Here is a 20,372-nt window from a genome sequence, read left to right on the forward strand (position 1 = left end):
CCGAGGGCTTCACTGAAACGCGAAAAGTGAGTCTCTTAAAGCATCAAGCTTCGTATAAAGAAATGTGTGTTAAATGTATAAAAGATGAATATTAGAAAGAAAGAAAGAAAGAAAGAAAGAAAGAAAGAAAGAAAGAAAGAAAGAAAAAGATGTTAAATGTATAAAAGATGAATATTAGAAAGAAAGAAAGAAAGAAAGAAAGAAAGAAAGAAAGAAAGAAAGAAAGAAAGAAAGAAAAAGATGTTAAATGTATAAAAGATGAATATTAGAAAGAAAGAAAGAAAGAAAGAAAGAAAGAAAGAAAGAAAGAAAGAAAAAGATGTTAAATGTATAAAAGATGAATATTTGAAAGAAAGAAAGAAAGAAAGAAAGAAAGAAAGAAAGAAAGAAAGAAAGAAAGAAAAAGATGTTAAATGTATAAAAGATGAATATTAGAAAGAAAGAAAGAAAAAGATGTTAAATGTATAAAAGATGAATATTAGAAAGAAAGAAAGAAAAAGATGTTAAATGTATAAAAGATGAATATTAGAAAGAAAGAAAGAAAAAGATGTTAAATGTATAAAAGATGAATATTAGAAAGAAAGTTAGTTAGTTAGTTAGTTAGTTAGTTTCAGGGACTCAAATGGTCGGAGCCTAGGAGACTGTATCAATTCATCGCTGTTTCACGATATGCTAATGTTTGTCCTTTCAGAGTTTGTGCCTGTTTCTAAAGGCAGCCAGTTTAAAAAGAGCTTTTTGCAGGGACTCTTGGACCTCCTTGTTCCTCAGGCAGTAGATGATGGGGTTGATCAGGGGAGTCAGGACTATGTAGAAGACGGACAATATTTTGTGTAGGACCGTGGGCGCGTTGCCCGTTGGAACCACGTAGACAGTGATCACGGCCCCGTAGAAAACGCTCAGCACGATGAGGTGGGAGGAACAGGTGGAAAAGGCCTTTTTCCGCCCGGTGGAGGAGGGGATGCGCAGGACGGTGGAGATGATACACACGTAGGATGTTAGCGTCAGGACACAGGGCGCAAGAGCCCCTAGGGCAGCGATCGTCAACGTCACCAGTTCCAGAGTCCGGGTGTCGCTGCAGGAGAGCTTTATCAACGGAGTGAAATCGCAGAAGAAATGGTCCATTTCTTTGGCATCACAGAACGTCAGTTGCCACAAGAAAACGTCGGTTAGGGTGCAGTTTAGAAAGCTGCAGAGCCAAGACCCGGCCACGAGCCAGCCACACACCCGGCCGTTCATCAGAGCCGCGTAGCGGAGGGGCTGGCAGATGGCGACATACCGGTCGTAGGACATGGCCGCCAGCAGCAGAGCCTCGGTTGCGGACATGACGGCAAAGAAATATAATTGTACGAAGCAACCCTTCACGGAGATGCTCCTGTCCCCGGTCCAGAGGCTGGCCAGCAGCCGGGGCAGGAAGGCAGAGGTGTAACAGATCTCCAGGAAGGACAAGTTCCCGAGTAAGTAGTACATGGGGGTGCGTAGGTTGTGATCGACCACCACAAGCGCGATGATGAGGGTGTTCCCGGCCACGGTCACATTATAGATGAGTAGAAACAGCAGAAAAAGGAGGGGCTGTAGTTTCGGGTCGTTCCCGAACCCCAGGAGGATGAATTCGGAGATGAGGGAGTGATTTCTTCCTTCCGCTTGCTCCATGCTCCGTATCTAGAAACAGAAATCCAGGGAGTGTTGAAGGCAGGGGCAGAAACATGGAGGAGGTCTGTCTAAAGCCCTGTCCGTCTCTCCTCTGGAATTAGGACGTTTTCAATTCGACACTTTACACTCAAATTTGAATAAAGATGCTAATTATCTTACCCATTACAAAGATAGCTTCCCCAATTATCACCTCTAATATCATTAGCTCACAGACATCTACCCTTCCCCACCTCTAATATCATTAGCTCACAGATATCTACCCTTCCCCACCTCTAATATCATTAGCTCACTGACATCTACCCTTCCCCACCTCTAATATCATTAGCTCACTGACATTTACCCTTCCCCACCTCTAATATCATTAGCTCACTGACATTTACCCTTCCCCACCTCTAATATCATTAGCTCACAGACATCTACCCTTCCCCACCTCTAATATCATTAGGTCACAGACATCTACCCTTCCCCACCTCTAATATCATTAGCTCACAGATATCTGCCCTTCCCCACCTCTAATATCATTAGCTCACAGACATCTGCCCTTCCCCACCTCTAATATCATTAGCTCACAGATATCTACCCTTCCCCACCTCTAATATCATTAGCTCACAGACATCTACCCTTCCCCACCTCTAATATCATTAGCTCACAGACATCTACTCTTCCCCACCTCTAATATGATTAGCTCACAGACATCTACCCTTCCCCACCTCTAATATCATTAGCTCACAGACATCTACCCTTCCCCACCTCTAATATCATTAGCTCACAGATATCTACCCTTCCCCACCTCTAATATCATTAGCTCACTGACATCTACCCTTCCCCACCTCTAATATCATTAGCTCACAGACATCTACCCTTCCCCACCTCTAATATCATTAGCTCACAGACATCTACCCTTCCCCACCTCTAATATCATTAGGTCACAGACATCTACCCTTCCCCACCTCTAATATCATTAGCTCACTGACATCTACCCTTCCCCACCTCTAATATCATTAGCTCACAGACATCTACCCTTCCCCACCTCTAATATCATTAGCTCACAGACATCTACCCTTCCCCACCTCTAATATCATTAGCTCACAGACATCTACCCTTCCCCACCTCTAATATCATTAGCTCACTGACATCTACCCTTCCCCACCTCTAATATCATTAGCTCACTGACATCTACCCTTCCCCACCTCTAATATCTTTAGCTCACTGACATTTACCTCCCCCCCCCCATCCCCCTTCTGTTCTGAAATTTGATTGGTCCTTTCCATAAGTGTTCATTTTTTTAATTGTATCCTTTGGTATATATGGTTGTGACAATTTTCTTCCACTATTTGATCTGAGGAAGTGGGTCTGGCCCACGAAAACTCATCATCTAATAAACCATCTTGTTAGTCTTTAAAGTGCTTCATAGGCCAGGTTTTCGTTTCAGCTACACCAGGCTAACACGGCTCCATTTCTATCACTCCTCAATCATCATAGAAAGTCTTCGATTCTTCGAATCCCAGGACTGGCGGAGACCTCAAGAGTTGTCAAGTCCAGCCCCCCGCCTAAAGCAGGACCAACCCAAACTCAATCATCCCAGCCAAGCTGGGACGTTAACACCTCTAGGGATGGAGATTCCACCCCCTCTCCCTAGGGAACCCATCCCAGTGCTTCCCCACCCTCCTGGGGAAATCGTTTTTCCTACGATCCAACCTAGACCTCCCCCACGGCAATGTGAGCCCATTGCTCCTCATTCTGCACCTGCCCCCACTGAGAACAGCCTCTCTCCAGCCTCTTGGGAACCCCCCTAAGGAAGTTAAAGGCTGCTCTCAAATCCCCCCTCACTCTTCTCTTCTGCAGACTACACAAGCCCAAATCCCTCAGCCTCTCCTCCTAGGTCATGTGTTCCAGCCCCCGAATCATTTTGGCTGCCCTCCGCTGGACCCTCTCCATGTGTCCACATCCTTTTTGTAGTGGGGGGCCCAGAACTGGACACAATACTCCAGATGTGGCCTCTCAGAGCCGAATAAAGAGGAATAATCACATCTCTAGATCTGCTGGCAATGCTCCTCCTAATGCACCCTAATACGCCATTGGCCTTCTTGGCTACAAGGGCGCCCTGTTGACTCATCTCCAGCTTCTCATCCACCGTAACCCCCAAGGCCTTTTTTGCCGAACTGTTGAGAAAGCCCTCTCATTCTTCCTGACATACCGGAGCAGAAACTGGTCTTTTCTACCCCCGATCACTTCATTTGAATGCCTCTGCCTCACCGTTCACACTGGTGATCCCATCCCAGTTGCACCCGGACCCTGACCTTCCTTCAGACTTCCTGAGATCCATTTATCGTTTTGCACGATGGCCGTTCCCTTCTGCGATGGACAACTTTGGAATAGCCCGACTGGCCGGACCTTGCGTTCCTACCTGCATGTCTTCATCCAACGGCGCCTCCTGGTTTGTTTGGTACTTATTCCATTTCACGGAAATGAATGTTCTTCCCTTCAATGTCTTCTGAGAGGATGCAAATTTCCCAGAACTTTTCAGCAAGCGGGAATCTGAAAGGATTGCCTAGAAGAAAGTTCAACTTTATTTTTTAGACAGGAAAAATAATGGTGTCGGGACAGCCTCCACCTCAAAAGCCAAAGCATAGAAAGCAACGGAGAACTGTTGACCAAACACCAAAACATAAGAACACAAGACCATCAGAAAGGCCATACTTGGTCAAACCAACAACAGTGGCAAATGCCAGATGCCCCAGAGGGATGGAACACAACAGGGAATCTTCACATGATCCCTCCCCTGTCACCCATTTCCAGAGAAACAGAGGCTAGAGACACCATTCCTACCCATTCGGGCTAATAACCGTTGATGGACCTAACCTCCATGAATTTATTTTGTTCTTTTATGAAGCCTGTTAAAGTGCTAGTCTTCGCACCCTCCTCCGGCAAGGAGTTCCACAGGTTCACTGTGCACTGTGTGAAGAAAATCTTCCTTTTGCTTGTTTCAAAACTGAGACTTATTCATTTCATTTGGCTACCCCAATTCTTACGTGATGGGAGCCAGTAAATAACTTCATTATTCACTTTCTCCAGACCTGTCAAGATTTTATAGACCTCTACACTATCCCCCCTTTATCTCCTCGTTTCTAAGCTGAAAAGTCCCAGTTTTTTTAATCTCTCTTCATGTGGAATCCATTCCAAACGCCTCATCATTTTTGTTGCCCTTTTCTGGACCTTTTCCAATGCCAAGATATCTTTTTCGAGATGAGACGACCACTTCTATATGCGTTCACTTTTTTTGATTGTATCCCTTTGGTATATATGGTCGTGCCAATTTTTTTCCACAATTTGATCTGAGGAAGTGGGTCCGGCCCACAAAAACTCATCACCTAATAAACCATCTTGTTAGTCTTTAAAGTGCTGCATAGATCTGTCTTTGTTTCAGCTACCCCAGACTAACACGGCTACATCTCTATTACTAGAACGGGAAGCGACTGTCTAGGAAGGAGGCCTGCAGAAAGGGATCTAGGGGTCAGAGTTGACCACGAGCTAATATGAGCTGCAAAGAAAGCCAACATGATTCTGGGCTGCATGAACAAGAGTGTTGTGAGCAAGACACGAGAAGTCGTCGTTCTGCTGTACTCTACGCTGATTATGCCTCAGTTGGAGGATTGTGTCCAGTTCTGGGTACCACATTTCAGGAAAGATGTGGAAAAATTGGAGACGGTCCAGAGAAGAGCAACAAGAATGATGAAAGGTCTGGAGAACATGACCTATGAGGGAAGGCTGAAAGAATTGGGTTCGTTTAGTTTAGAAAAGAGAAGACTGAGGGGGGACATGAGAACCGTTTTCAGGTATCTAAAAAGGTATTACAAAGAGGAGGGAGAAAAATTATTCTCCTTGGCCTCTGAAGGCAGGAGGCCTTGCAGCAAGGGAGGTTTAGGTTGGACATTAGGAAAAACTTCCTCTTGGTCAGTGTGGTGAAATACAAATAAGTTGCCTAAGGAATCTCCATCCCTGGAGATATTTAAGAGTAGGTTAGATAGATGTCTATCAGGGATGGTCTAGATGGTGCTTGGTCCTGCCATGAGGGACTTGATGACCTCTCAAGGTCCCTTCCAGTTGTAGCGTTCTATGACTGTATGATAATTAAGGAGAGAATGGTACCTGAGGGACGGGATTGTGAACGTCATCAGATCAATACTTCCCGACGAGTTAACTTCCCATCACAACCTGCCTCCTGTTGTATGTTAGAATCACAGAATCGTAGACCCCCAGGGCTGGCAAAGACCTCAGGAGTCATCGAATCCAGCCCCTTGCCCAAAGCGGGACCAACCCCAACTCAATCTTCCCAGTCAAGCCAGGAGTTAAATATCTCTAGGGGTGGAGATTCCACCCCGGTTCCTAGAGAACCCATCCCAGTGCTTCTTGTCCTATCTGCAGAGGTGAAGGAGAACAATTTTTCTCCCGCCTCCTTGTAACACCCTTTCAGAAAGTTGGAAACTCTTTATACATTTATAAATTGTGTCACAACTAATACAATTGTCTCTTCGCTATATTCGACAACGATTATTTGGTAACTCGTCTGCTTTGATCTGTTTTCCAGCCCTTAGAATCATTCGCAATGTATTTATTTATACCAACTTATTTATACCAATAAACTTAGTGCACATTATCGGCTTTTTTGAACATATCTTACACTGAATCAAAATGATTAAAGCTATTTCCTGTACAGCTGTTTACTTCAGTGCTTAAACTCCAATCAAGTTTATAAGAATATAAAAACAGCCATACTGGTTGAGACCAAAGGTCCATCTAGCCTAGTGTCCTGTCTGCCGACAGTGGCCAATGCCAGGTGCCCCAGAGGGCGTGAACCGAACAGGTAATGATCAAGCGATCTCTCTCCTGCCATCCATCTCTACCCTCTGACAAACAGAGGCTAGGGACACCATTTCTTACCAATTTGTCTAATAAGTACTGATGGACCTAACCTCCATGAATGTATCTAGTTCTTTCTTGAGTCCTGTTAAAGTCCTGGTCTTCATAATATCCTTCGGCAAGGAGTTCCACAGGTTGACTGTGCTCTGTGAGAAGAAAAACTTCCTTTTGTGTTTTATTAACTATGAAAGATAAATTGTGAATGTTTCTGAAGGCTGGCAAACAGATGAAAACATGCTATTTACCAAATACTCATCAATTACAGCGCAAAGACCAAATAATGAACATCAGTAAAATGGGTTGCTATATACCAGTAATAATGTAGTACAGAGAGAAAGTTTCTATATGATACCATTCTCCAGGAAGAAGGCAAGCTCCCAAATTTATACAGCCACTCCCCGACTTACGAACACACCGACTAATGACCATCCGTACTTACGACCAACCTCCCATTAACCCCATTATAATATTTTCAAGTTGAGAACCATGTACGTCAAGTTTTTTGAACAGCATGGACAGCGTGTTTAAGGGTATTTCCAACTTATGACCAAATCGAGTTACGACCAGATGTTCGGAACGTAACCCGTTCGTAAGTCGGGGACTGCCTGTACTCCGAAGACCATCTTCTAGATCTGTCCTATTTGCAAGCAAAAGTAACTGTGTACAACTTTTGAAAGAACTCAGTTTGTACCTTGTTTTGTTTTTTCTAGTACCAAGCTACCCACCTTATAGCGTTGGCCTCAATGAATACATTTCAAGTACCAAAGGACACGAAAGCCCCCGCTTATTGTGTCCTCTCTGGGTCACTCCAGAACAAGTCGGTGCCAAGACCTCCGTAGCTATCGCTACGCTAAAATAACCTTGCATTGTAACCTATGCCCGTAAACAATGAAAAATGCAAATTAGAAATAACGCACTGCTTAGATTGCGTGTGCATGAGCAGTTCCTCACCCTGACGGATGACCCCAACAATTTGGTAGCTTCTCAAGACACAGTCTGGCAGCTTCAATGTCTCAGGTTTCCAGATGCAGGCTCGAAATCGCTGTAGCCTGTATCCAGCAGTTCCCCAAAATCAGTTTTTCTTCCTTCCGTCTTCCGAGGAGTCCTCTTGGGTGCAGGGTGAGAAACAAGCCGTGAGCTCACGCCCGGCCTTATATAGCTGTAGCAAAGGGTGTAAACCCTTTGTTTCCCGCCTTGGCTCCCAGGGCGGTGTGTGGAAAAATACAGCCCTCCCAAGATGGAGTCCGGCGTCATGTGACCTGACACTGTAGTGCCATAGCGACCATTACAACAGGCTCTCTGGAGCTTTCGTAAGAGGGTTTGCCAAGAGGACAATGTGTCTCTACTGAGGCCTATTGTTTTCCCCGATGGCTCGTTAACCTTAATAGGTCCTTCCCAAACCAGCTCGTTAGACTGAAAACACCTTCAATTCCCATCTGAAATGCAGAGACATAGTCAACTTCCATGAGTTGGGCTACAACAACGATACGTGCATACAGAAATAGGGCCATCTTCTCCAGCAGCCATGACACTTCCGTTGACACTGTCACGGATGCATCTCGACCAAAATGCATCGTCATTAGGCCATTAGCTTATCATTATGGTCTCACTTTGAAGAATGTAGGAGGGTTGTTCTTATGTTCTTACCAAAGGCCCATCCAACCCAGTGTCCTGTCTGCCGACAGGGGCCTATGCCAGATGCCCCTGAGGGAGTGAACAGAACGGGGAATCCTCACGTGATCCCTCTCCTGTCAGATGTTTCCAGACAAACAAGCTAGGGACACCATTCCTACCCACCCTAATAGCCACTGATGGACCAAACCTCCATGAATCTATCTAGCTCTTTCTTGAAACCCTGTTAAAGTCCTGGTCTTCACAACATCCTCTGGCAAGGAGTTCCACAGATTAACCATGCACTGGTCACTTATTCCGGAAAATCAGCCGCTTTTCCGGAATAACTTGCCAGCTGTCTACACTGGCCGCTTGAATTTCCGGAAAAGCACTGACGATCTCATGTAAAATCATCCGTGCTTTTCCGGAAAAACGATGCTGCGCCCGTTCGGGCAAAAGTCCTTTTCCGGAAAACTGTTCTGGAAAAAGGCCAGTGTAGACAGCAGAGATTTCTTTTCCGCAAAAAAGCCCCGATCGCGAAAATGATGATCGGGGCTTTTTTGCGGAAAAGCACGTCTAGATTGGCCACGGACGCTTTTCCGGAAAAAGTGCTTTTCCGGAAAAGCATCCTGCCAATGTAGACGTGCTTAAAAAGTTTTCCGTTATAAGCATTTCCGGAAAATCATGCCAGTGTAGCCGTAGCCGGGCAGTGTGAGGACGAGGCCTTACAACATGAACAGGGGCAGTTGAATTGACACAAATACATAAACCACAGAGCACAGGCTCTGTGCTCTGTGGGGCACAGGCAGGTGGGTTGCAAGCAGCAGGTGGGCAGCCATGAGGGGCTGGCGGATGCCAGCGTGCGATATTTTTCAGTGTGAGGTGGCAGCAGACGTGCGATCGCACGAGCACTATGGTCAGTCACTGGGGGGCGGGGCTCCGAGGCGGGAGGGGAAGGGACCAATGGCCTAAGGGAGAAGCCATCTTGATATTTTTCAGTGTGAGGTGGCAGCAGACGTGCGATCGCACGAGCACTATGGTCAGTCACTGGGGGGCGGGGCTCCGAGGCGGGAGGGGAAGGGACCAATGGCCTAAGGGAGAAGCCATCTTGATATTTTTCAGTGTGAGGTGGCAGCAGACGTGCGATCGCACGAGCACTATGGTCAGTCACTGGGGGGCGGGGCTCCAAGGCGGGAGGGGAAGGGACCAATGGCCTAAGGGAGAAGCCATCTTGATATTTTTCAGTGTGAGGTGGCAGCAGACGTGCGATCGCACGTGCACTATGGTCAGTCACTGGGGGGCGGGGCTCCGAGGCGGGAGGGGAAGGGACCAATGGCCTAAGGGAGAAGCCATCTTGATATTCCTGCGGTGCTGAGCTAGACATGAGGCTGGATCTGCACTGGGCGCATGGGCGCCCGTGTTGCACGTCGCACACTTGTCCCCTGGGCTCTGTGCGGGGGGTGACACCTGCTCGTGGGGATGCTGGTGGGGAGGGGCAGAGCAGGGAGAGGATCACTAACTCTTCGGGCTGTTTTCCAAGGCACCCTGCCCCTGCTGTAACCACTAGGCCCCACTGCCCTCCCCGAGCTAGGGAGAGAACCCAGCCGTCCTGTCTTCCAGCCCCTGCCACTGCGCCTCTAACCACTAGGCCCCACTGCCCTCCCCGAGCTAGGGAGAGAACCCAGCGGTCCTGTCTTCCAGCCCCTGCCACTGCGCCTCTAACCACTAGGCCCCACTGCCCTCCCAGAGCTAGGGAGAGAACCCAGCGGTCCTGTCTTCCAGCCCCTGCCACTGTGGCTCTAACCACTAGGCCCCACTGCCCTCCCAGCTAGGGAGAGAAACCAGGAGTCCAGTCTCCTGAGTCAGTAAAATGACTCGGCCTCCCCTTTGCAAAACCAGCACCAGGGTCCCTACCCCTGGTGTGTGCCCCCCCCCGACTCTCCCACCCCCAGTAAGGGAGAGATCCCAGAAGCCCTCACTCCTCCTCTAACCACGAGACCCTACTCCTTTCCAGAGCCAGGGAGACAGCCCAGGAGCGGAGGCTTTCAGCCGCCCTCCTCTAACCACTAGTCCCCACTCCCCTCTTGGGGCCAGGGAGAGAACCCAGGCCTCCTGGCTCCCAGGCCATCTCTGGCTCCAACCACTAATCCCCACTCCCCTCCACATGCTAGAGAGAGGACTCAGGAGAGCTGGCTTCCTTTCCCAGAGACAGGGAAACAGCCCAGGAGATGAGGCTCCCCGCCAACCTGCTCTAACCACTAGCCCCCGATCCCCTCTGGGAGCCATGGAGAGAACCCAGGAGTCTTGGCTCCCCGCCCACCTGCTCTAACCACTAGCCCCAACTACCTTCTGGGAGCCACACACAAACCGAAGGAGTTCGGACACCGAGGGGAACCAGGGCTCTAACCACTAGGCCCCGCTTCCCGCCGTCAGCACCTGTCCCCCACGGACACCAAGGGGACCCAGGACTCTAACCGCTAGGCACCGCTCCCCGCCGTCAGCACCTGTCCCCCATGGACGCCGAGGGGACCCAGGGCTCTAACCGCTAGGCCCCGCTCCCCACCGTCAGCACCTGTCCCCCATGGACGCCGAGGGGACCCAGGGCTCTAACCGCTAGGCACCGCTCCCCTCCGTCAGCACCTGTCCCCCACGGACACCGAGGGGACCCAGGGCTCTAACCGCTAGGCCCCGCTCCCCACCATCAGCACCTGTCCCCCATGGACACCGAGGGGACCCAGGGCTCTAACCGCTAGGCCCCGCTCCCCGCCGCCAGCACCTGTCCCCCATGGACACCGAGGGAACCAGGGCTCTAACCGCTAGGCCCCGCTCCCCGCCCCGAGCTGTGCAGGGAACCCGGGAGTCCAGACTCCCAGGCCCCAGGGGTTTGTGGGCAGCGAAAGGGGAAGCAAAAGCCATGAATGGCAGAGCCCGGGGCTGTGGGGAGGGGGCCGTCAGGGCTGTGGGGAGAGGCCGGGACTTGGGGCGGGTGCGATGGGGGGAAAGGGCCACGGGGGGACAGCCGGGCCCCAGGAACGAGGCAGCGCCTGAGTGGCTGGAAGGACTCGGCCTCCCCTATGCTAAACCACCGGCAGGGTCCTTAGGCCTGGTGGACCCCTGGAGCCAAGAGGTGAACCCAGGAGTCCTCGCTACAAAACACTCTGCTGCTCTAACCACTAGGCCCCACTCCCATCCCTGAGCAGGGCAGAGAACGCAGGAGCCCCGGCTCTCACCCCCTCGCTCTAACCACTAGTGGGCACTCCCCTCTTGCAGCCAGGGAGAGAGCGCCCAGGAGTCCGGGCTCCCAGCTCTTATACAGCTCTAACCACTAGCCCCCACTCCCTTTCCATCACCAGGGTGAGAACCCAGGAGCCCTGGCTCCTAAGCCCCCTGCTCTAACCACTAGCCCCCACTCCCTTTCCATCACCAGGGAGATAACCCAGGAGACCTGGCTCCTAAGCCCCCTGCTCTAACCACTAGCCCCCACTCCCTTTCCATCACCATGGTGAGAACCCAGGAGACCTGGCTCCTAAGCCCCCTGCTCTAACCACTAGCCCCCACTCCCTTTCCATCACCAGGGTGAGAACCCAGGAGACCTGGCTCCTAAGCCCCCTGCTCTAACCACTAGCCCCCACTCCCTTTCCATCACCAGGGTGAGATCCCAGGAGACTTGGCTCCTAAGCCCCCTGCTCTAACCACTAGCCCCCACTCCCTTTCCATCACCAGGGTGAGATCCCAGGAGACTTGGCTCCTAAGCCCCCTGCTCTAACCACTAGCCCCCACTCCCTTTCCATCACCAGGGTGAGATCCCAGGAGACTTGGCTTCTAAGCCCCCTGCTCTCACCACTAGCCCCCACTCCCTTTCCATCACCAGGGTGAGATCCCAGGAGACTTGGCTCCTAAGCCCCCTGCTCTAACCACTAGCCCCCACTCCCTTTCCATCACCAGGGTGAGATCCCAGGAGACTTGGCTCCTAAGCCCCCTGCTCTAACCACTAGCCCCCACTCCCTTTCCATCACCAGGGTGAGAACCCAGGAGCCCTGGCTCCTAAGCCCCCTGCTCTAACCACTAGCCCCCACTCCCTTTCCATCACCAGGGTGAGAACCCAGGAGCCCTGGCTCCTAAGCCCTCTGCTCTAACCACTAGCCCCCACTCCCTTTCCATCACCAGGGTGAGAACCCAGGAGACCTGGCTCCTAAGCCCTCTGCTCTAACCACTAGCCCCCACTCCCTTTCCATCACCAGGGTGAGAACCCAGGAGCCCTGGCTCCTAAGCCCCCTGCTCTAACCACTAGCCCCCACTCCCCTCTTGGAACCAGGCGGAGAACCCAGCAGTCCCGGCTCGGGTCCCGATTAATTCTTCTGGGTTGGATTGTTGGGCCCCCCCCCCTCCCGCACCCAGACCCTACCCCTGGGGTCCTCACCCTACACCCATCCCTGCCTCACCCTCGAGCCCCCTCCAGATCCCTGAACCCCTGCGTCTTGGCCCCACCTGGGTGGCCCCCCACAAGCCGATCCCCCTCCGAGGCCAGACCCCCTGGTCCGGCAGACCCGGTCTCAGGCGCCCCCCAAAACAGCGGCAGTTTCTCAGAACAGGGACGGTGTCTGGGGTCCCCCAGCCTCTGGCCTGCAGCCCCTAAATCCCCTTTTCACCCCGCCCTGGCTGGCCTCCAAAACTGCCCCCTCCCCACCAGCACCTGCCCCCTATGGACATTGGGGGACCCAGGGCTCTAACCGCTAGGCCCCGCTCCCCGCCGTCAGCACCTGTCCCCCATGGACACCGAGGGGACCCAGGGCTCTAACCGCTAGGCCCCGCTCCCCGCCGTCAGCACCTGTCCCCATGGACACCGAGGGGACCCAGGGCTCTAACCACTAGGCCCCGCTCCCCGCCATCAGCACCTGTCCCCCACGGACACCGAGGGGACCCAGGGCTCTAACCGCTAGGCCCCGCTTCCCGCCGTCAGCACCGGTCCCCATAGACACCGAGGGGACCCAGGGCTGTAACCGCTAGGCCCCGCTCCCCGCCGTCAGCACCTGTCCCCACGGACACTGAGGGGACACAGGGCTCTAACCGCTAGGCCCCGCTCCCCACTGTCAGCACCAGTCACCCACAGACACCGAGGGGACCCAGGGCTCTAACCGCTAGGCCCTACTCCCCTCCCAGAGCTGTGCAGGGAACCCAGGAGTCCGGGCTCCCAGGGCCCAGGTGTTTGTGGGCAGGGAAAGGGGAAGTGAAAACCGCGAATGGCAGAGCCCCAGGGAGGCTGGTCTGTGGCCGGGGGCTGTGGGGAGAGGCCTGTGGCCGGGGCGGGTGCGATGGGGCGAAGGGCCACGCGGGGGCAGCAGGAGCCCAGGGATGAGGCAGCGCCTGGGTCGCTGGAAGGAATCGGCCTCCCCTTTGCAAACCCAGAACCGGGGTCCCTGTCTCTGGTCTGTCCCCCCCCATTCGCCTCTCCTCCCCCCGGAGTCAGGGAGCGAACCCAGCAGCCCCCACTCCCTGCCCCTCTCAGCTCTAACCACTAGACCCTACTGCTTTCCCGCCCCGGGGAGACACTCCCCTCTTGAAGTCAGAGAGAGAACCCAGGCGTCCTGACTTCCAGGCCATCTCCGGCTCTAACCACTAGTCCCCACTCCTGTCCCACAGCTGGAGAGACAACCCAGGAGCGCTGGCTCCCAACCCTACCCTGCTCTAACCACTAGTCCCCACTCCCTTGTGGGGAGCCAGGCAGAGAACCCAGGACTCCGGGCTCGGGGGCAGAGCAACTCTTTGGGGTCGGGGGCAATGGGATTGTTGTGGGGCGCCCCCAGGGTCCCAGGTGGGACCAATATTGAGGATTTGAGGGTGGGGGGGCGGGAGGAGGGAGGGTTGCGGCAGAGGGTGCGGGACCTGGGGAGTCTCAGCTCCTCTCCTGCTCTAACCACTAGCCTCCACTCCCCTCACACAGCCAGGGAGCGAACCCAGGAGTCCTGACCCCCAGCCACCCTGCTGTAACCACTAGTCGTCACTCCCTTCCCACAATCAGGGAGATAACCGAGCAGCCCTGGCTCCTAGCCCCCCTGCTCTAACCACTAGCCCCCACTCCCCTCCGTGAGCCAGGGAGATAACCCAGGAGTCCGGGTGCCCGGCCTCCCGTCTCTAACCACTGGCCCCCACTTCCTTCCCACAGACAAGGAGATAACCCAGGACCCCTGGCGCCGAACCCTCCTGCTCTAACCACTAGCCCCCGCTCCCGACGCAGAGCAAACGAGAGAACGTATCTCCAGGTCTCTTTCTGCCCCCCGGGGCTGACCTGGGAGGCTGCCAGCCGGCCTGACAGTCCACCTAGAAGGGGGGAGGGAGAACGATGGGCCCCCACAAGCTGATCCCCCCTGGAGCCCAGACCCCTTGGTCCGGCCCTGGCCACAGGGGCTGCCCGAAAGATCGGCAGGATCTCAGCCTGCTGATGCTTTAAGGGATGTTTCAGGCTGTGGCCAGCAGCCCCTGAATCTGCAATGATCCCCGCCCTGGCCTGCCTCCAAACCTGCCACTCCCCGCCGTCAGCACCTCTCCCCATGGACACCGAGGGGACCCAGGGCTCTAACCGCTAGGCCCCGCTCCCCGCCGTCAGCACCTCTCCCCATGGACACCGAGGGGACCCAGGGCTCTAACCGCTAGGCCCCGCTCCCCGCCGTCAGCACCTCTCCCCATGGACACCGAGGGGACCCAGGGCTCTAACCGCTAGGCCCCGCTCCCCACCGTCAGCACCTGCCCCCCACGGACACCGAGGGGACCCAGGGCTCTAACCGCTAGGCCCTGCTCCCCATTGTCAGCACCTGTACCCACGGACACCGAGGGGACCCAGGGCTCTAACCGCTAGGCCCCGCTCCCCACCGTCAGCACCTGCCCCCCACGGACACCGAGGGGACCCAGGGCTCTAACCGCTAGGCCCCGCTCCCCGCCGTCAGCACCTCTCCCCATGGACACCGAGGGGACCCAGGGCTCTAACCGCTAGGCCCCGCTCCCCACCGTCAGCACCTGCCCCCCACGGACACCGAGGGGACCCAGGGCTCTAACCGCTAGGCCCCGCTCCCCGCCGTCAGCACCTCTCCCCACGGACACCGAGGGGACCCAGGGCTCTAACCGCTAGGCCCCGCTCCCCACCGTCAGCACCTGCCCCCCACGGACACCGAGGGGACCCAGGGCTCTAACCGCTAGGCCCCGCTCCCCACCGTCAGCACCTGCCCCCCACGGACACCGAGGGGACCCAGGGCTCTAACCGCTAGGCCCCGCTCCCCGCCGTCAGCACCTCTCCCCATGGACACCGAGGGGACCCAGGGCTCTAACCGCTAGGCCCCGCTCCCCGCCGTCAGCACCTCTCCCCATGGACACCGAGGGGACCCAGGGCTGTAACCGCTAGGCCCCACTCCCCGCCGTCAGCACCTGTCCCCCACGGACACCGAGGGGACCCAGGGCTCTAACCGCTAGGCCCCACTCCCCGCCGTCAGCACCTCTCCCCACAGACACCGAGGGGACCCAGGGCTCTAACCGCTAGGCCCAGCTCCCCGCCGTCAGCACCTGTCCCCATGGACACCGAGGGGACCCAGGGCCCTAACCGCTAGGCCCCGCTCCCCGCCGTCAGCACCTCTCCCCACGGACACCGAGGGGACCCAGGGCTCTAACCGCTAGGCCCCGCTCCCCGCCGTCAGCACCTCTCCCCACGGACACCGAGGGGACCCAGGGCTCTAACCGCTAGGCCCCGCTCCCCGCAGTCAGCACCTCTCCCCACGGACACCGAGGGGACCCAGGGCTCTAACCGCTAGGCCCCGCTCCCCGCCGTCAGCACCTCTCCCCACGGACACCGAGGGGACCCAGGGCTCTAACCGCTAGGCCCCGCTCCCCACCGTCAGCACCTGCCCCCCACGGACACCGAGGGGACCCAGGGCTGTAACCGCTAGGCCCCGCTCCCTGCCGTCAGCACCTGTCCCCCACGGACACCGAGGGGACCCAGGGCTCTAACCGCTAGGCCCCGCTCCCCGCCGTCAGCACCTCTCCCCACGGACACCGAGGGGACCCAGGGCTCTAACCGCTAGGCCCAGCTCCCCGCCGTCAGCACCTGTCCCCATGGACACCGAGGGGACCCAGGGCCCTAACCGCTAGGCCCCGCTCCCCGCCGTCAGCACCTGTCCCCCATAGACACCGAGGGGACCCAGGGCTCTAACCGGTAGGCCCCGCTCCCCGCCGTCAGCACCTCTCCCCACGGACACCGAGGGGACCCAGGGCTCTAACCGCTAGGCCCCGCTCCCCGCCGTCAGCACCTCTCCCCACGGACACCGAGGAGACCCAGGGCCCTAACCGCTAGGCCCCGCTCCCCGCCGTCAGCACCTCTCCCCACGGACACCGAGGAGACCCAGGGCCCTAACCGCTAGGCCCCGCTCCCCGCCGTCAGCACCTGTCCCCCACGGACACCGAGGGACCCAGGGCTCTAACCGCTAGGCCCCGCTCCCCGCCGTCAGCACCTGCCCCCCACAGACACCGAGGGGACCCAGGGCTCTAACCGCTAGGCCCCGCTCCCCGCCGTCAGCACCTGTCCCCCACGGACACCGAGGGACCCAGGGCTCTAACCGCTAGGCCCCGCTCCCCGCCGTCAGCACCTGTCCCCTACGGACACCGAAGGGACCCAGGGCTCTAACCGCTAGGCCCCGCTCCCCGCCGTCAGCACCTGTCCCCACGGACACCGAGGGGACACAGGGCTCTAACCGCTAGGCCCCGCTCCCCGCCGTCAGCACCTCTCCCCACGGACACCGAGGGACCCAGGGCTCTAACCGCTAGGCCCCGCTCCCCGCCGTCAGCACCTGTCCCCCACAGACACCGAGGGGACCCAGGGCCCTAACCACTAGGCCCCGCTCCCCGCCGTCAGCACCTCTCCCCACGGACACCGAGGGGACCCAGGGCTCTAACCTCTAGGCCCCGCTCCCCGCCGTCAGCACCTGTCCCCCACGGACACCGAGGGACCCAGGGCTCTAACCTCTAGGCCCCGCTCCCTGCCGTCAGCACCTCTCCCCACGGACACCGAGGGGACCCAGGGCCCTAACCGCTAGGCCCCGCTCCCTGCCGTCAGCACCTGTCCCCATGGACACCAAGGGGACCCAGGGCTCTAACCGCTAGGCCCCGCTCCCCGCCGTCTGCACCTGTCCCCCATAGACACCGAGGGGACCCAGGGCTCTAACCGCTAGGCCCCGCTCCCCACCGTCAGCACCTGTCCCCCACGGACACCGAGGGACCCAGGGCTCTAACCGCTAGGCCCTGCTCCCCGCCGTCAGCACCTGTCCCCCACGGACACCGAGGGGACCCAGGGCTCTAACCGCTAGGCCCCGCTCCCCACCGTCAGCACCTGTCCCCCACGGACACCGAGGGACCCAGGGCTCTAACCGCTAGGCCCTGCTCCCCGCCGTCAGCACCTGTCCCCCACGGACACCGAGGGACCCAGGGCTGTAACCGCTAGGCCCCGCTCCCCGCCGTCAGCACCTGTCCCCCACGGACACCGAGGGACCCAGGGCTCTAACCGCTAGGCCCCGCTCCCCACCGTCAGCACCTGTCCCCCACGGACACCGAGGGACCCAGGGCTCTAACCGCTAGGCCCCGCTCCCCGCCGTCAGCAACTGTCCCCCATAGACACCGAGGGGACCCAGGGCTCTAACCGCTAGGCCCCGCTCCCCACCGTCAGCACCTGTCCCCATGGACACCGAGGGGACCCAGGGCTCTAACCGCTAGGCCCCGCTCCCCACCGTCAGCACCTGTCCCCATGGACACCGAGGGGACCCAGGGCTCTAACCGCTAGGCCCCGCTCCCCACCGTCAGCACCTGTCCCCCACGGACACCGAGGGACCCAGGGCTCTAACCGCTAGGCCCTGCTCCCCGCCGTCAGCACCTGTCCCCCACGGACACCGAGGGGACCCAGGGCTCTAACCGCTAGGCCCCGCTCCCCGCCGTCAGCACCTGTCCCCCACGGACACCGAGGGGACCCAGGGCTCTAACCGCTAGGCCCTACTCCCCTCCCAGAGCTGTGCAGGGAACCCAGGAGTCCGGGCTCCCAGGCCCCAGGTGTTTGTGGGCAGGGAAAGGGGAAGTGAAAACCGCGAAGGGCAGAGCCCGGGGGAGGCTGGTCTGTGGTCGGGGGCTGTGGGGAGAGGCCTGTGGTCGGGGCGGGTGCGATGGGGCGAAGGGCCACGCGGGGGCAGCAGGAGCCCAGGGATGAGGCAGCGCCTGGGTCACTGGAAGGAATCGGCCTCCCCTTTGCAAACCCAGAACCAGGGTCCCTACACCTGTTGTGTCCCCCCCCCCATTCACCTCTCCTCCCCCCGGAGCCAGGGAGCGAACCCAGCAGCCCCCACTCCCTGCCCCTCTCAGCTCTAACCACTAGACCCTCCTGCGTTCCCGCCCCGGCGAGACAGCCCAGGATCCACGGCTTCCTGCCACGCTGCTCTAACCACTAGTCCCCACTCCCCTCTTGGAGCCAGAGAGAGAACCCAGGCGTCCTGACTTCCAGGCCATCTCCGGCTCCAACCACTAGTCCCCACTCCTGTCCCACAGCTGGAGAGACAACCCAGGAGCGCTGGCTCCCAGCCCTACGCTGCTCTAACCACTAGTCCCCACTCCCTCGTGGGGAGCCAGGCAGAGAACCCAGGACTCCGGGCTCGGGGGCAGAGCAACTCTTTGGGGTCGGGGGCAATGGGATTGTTGTGGGGCGCCCCCAGGGTCCCAGGTGGGACCAATATTGAGGATTTGAGTGTGGGGGGGGTGAGCTGCAGGTGGGGCGGTGGGTAGGGGGAGGGCTGCGGCAGGGGGTGTGGGCCCTGGGGAATCTCGGCTCTCAGCTTCTCTCCGGCTCTAACCACTAGCCCCCACTCCCCTCGCACACAAAGGAAGAGAATCCAGGACTCCTGACTCCCTGCCACCCTGCTGTAACCACTAGTCGACACTCCCTCCCCACGGTCAAGGAGCTAACCCAGGAGCCCTGGCTCCTAGCCCCCTGCTCTAACCGCTAGCCCTCACTCCCCGCCATGAGCCAGGGATCTAACACAGGAGCCCTGGCTCCTAGCCCCCTGCTCTAACCGCTAGCCCTCACTCCCCGCCATGAGCCAGGGAGCTAACACAGGAGCCCTGGCTCCTAGCCCCCTGCTCTAACCACTAGCCCTCACTCCCCACCATGAGCCAGGGAGCTAATACAGGAGCCCTGGCTCCTAGCCCCCCTGCTCTAACCACTAGCCCTCACTCCCCTCCATGAGCCAGGGAGCTAACACAGGAGCCCTGGCTCCTAGCCCCCTGCTCTAACCGCTAGCCCTCACTCCCCTCTTGCAGGCAGGCAGAGAACCCAGGAGTCCGTGTGCGGGTCCTAAGAAAGTCTTTGGGGTTCAATTGCTCTGGGGACCACAGGCTCCGAGTTGAGAGCTATCATGAGGATTTGGGGGCAGTGAGTTGAGGGCGGGGTGCGTGTGGGAGGGGGAGGGCTCCGGTTGGGGGGCTGCTGCCCTGGGGTTGGGGGGGGAGTTTCCGGGGCTTCAGGCTGGGGCCCTGGGACTGGGCCTGTGGGGGGTCAGGGCAGCAGATGGGGCGCAGGGGCTGGGTGGGAGTGGGGGTGACGTGGGAATCCGGACTGGGGTTGGGGTGCTGGGTCGCTCCCCTCCCCCCCGGCCCCACCCTCCACAGCTCCCACGCCATAACCGCCCTGCCCCCTTCCCCAGCCCTGAGCCCCTCCTGCCCCCCGACCCCCACCCAGACCCTGCCGCCTGCTCCTGCCCACCCCCCCTCAACCCACCCGAGGGCCCACCCCCCTCCTGCACTCTTCCCCCCTCACTCCCACCCCCTCCCACTCTCTGAACCCCTCAGTTTGGGCCCCCCATAGCTGGCCCCACACAAGCTGATCGTCCCCCGGAGCCCAGACCCCTTGATCTGGCCCTGCCCCCTACGGACACCGAGGGGACCCAGGGCTCTAACCGCTAGGCCCCGCTTCCCGCCGTCAGCACCTGCCCCCTAAGGACACCGAGGGACCCAGGGCTCTAAACGCTAGGCCCCGCTCCCCGCCGTCAGCACCTGCCCCCTAAGGACACCGAGGGACCCAGGGCTCTAACCGCTAGGCCCCGCTCCCCGCCGTCAGCACCTGCCCCCTAAGGACACCGAGGGGACCCAGGGCTCTAACCGCTAGGCCCCGCTCCCCG

At 57.6% G+C, this 20,372-nt stretch overlaps 1 protein-coding gene across 2 annotated transcripts in view; it reads right to left on the minus strand.

The window, feature by feature from the left end:
- Positions 1–608: 608 nt before the first annotated feature.
- LOC102454458 (olfactory receptor 6C74-like) overlaps positions 609–20,372 on the minus strand; it is a 71,243-nt gene continuing 51,479 nt past the window's right edge. Inside the window, exons 1-3 of one of the 2 annotated variants that reach the window (XM_075912062.1) lie at positions 7,522–8,288; positions 4,058–4,201; positions 609–1,659 (exon numbers count right to left, since the gene is read on the minus strand). In XM_075912062.1, coding sequence (XP_075768177.1) covers positions 688–1,659; positions 4,058–4,063 — 978 coding nt within the window. In that variant the 5' untranslated portion in view covers positions 4,064–4,201; positions 7,522–8,288 and the 3' untranslated portion in view covers positions 609–687. Of the gene's footprint in view, positions 1,660–4,057; positions 4,202–7,521; positions 8,289–20,372 lie in introns of those variants that run through there. The other variant, XM_075912061.1, reaches the window with a different exon arrangement.

Source organism: Pelodiscus sinensis, chromosome 30 (assembly GCF_049634645.1).
Source record: "Pelodiscus sinensis isolate JC-2024 chromosome 30, ASM4963464v1, whole genome shotgun sequence".
Classification (NCBI taxonomy): domain Eukaryota; kingdom Metazoa; phylum Chordata; order Testudines; family Trionychidae; genus Pelodiscus; species Pelodiscus sinensis.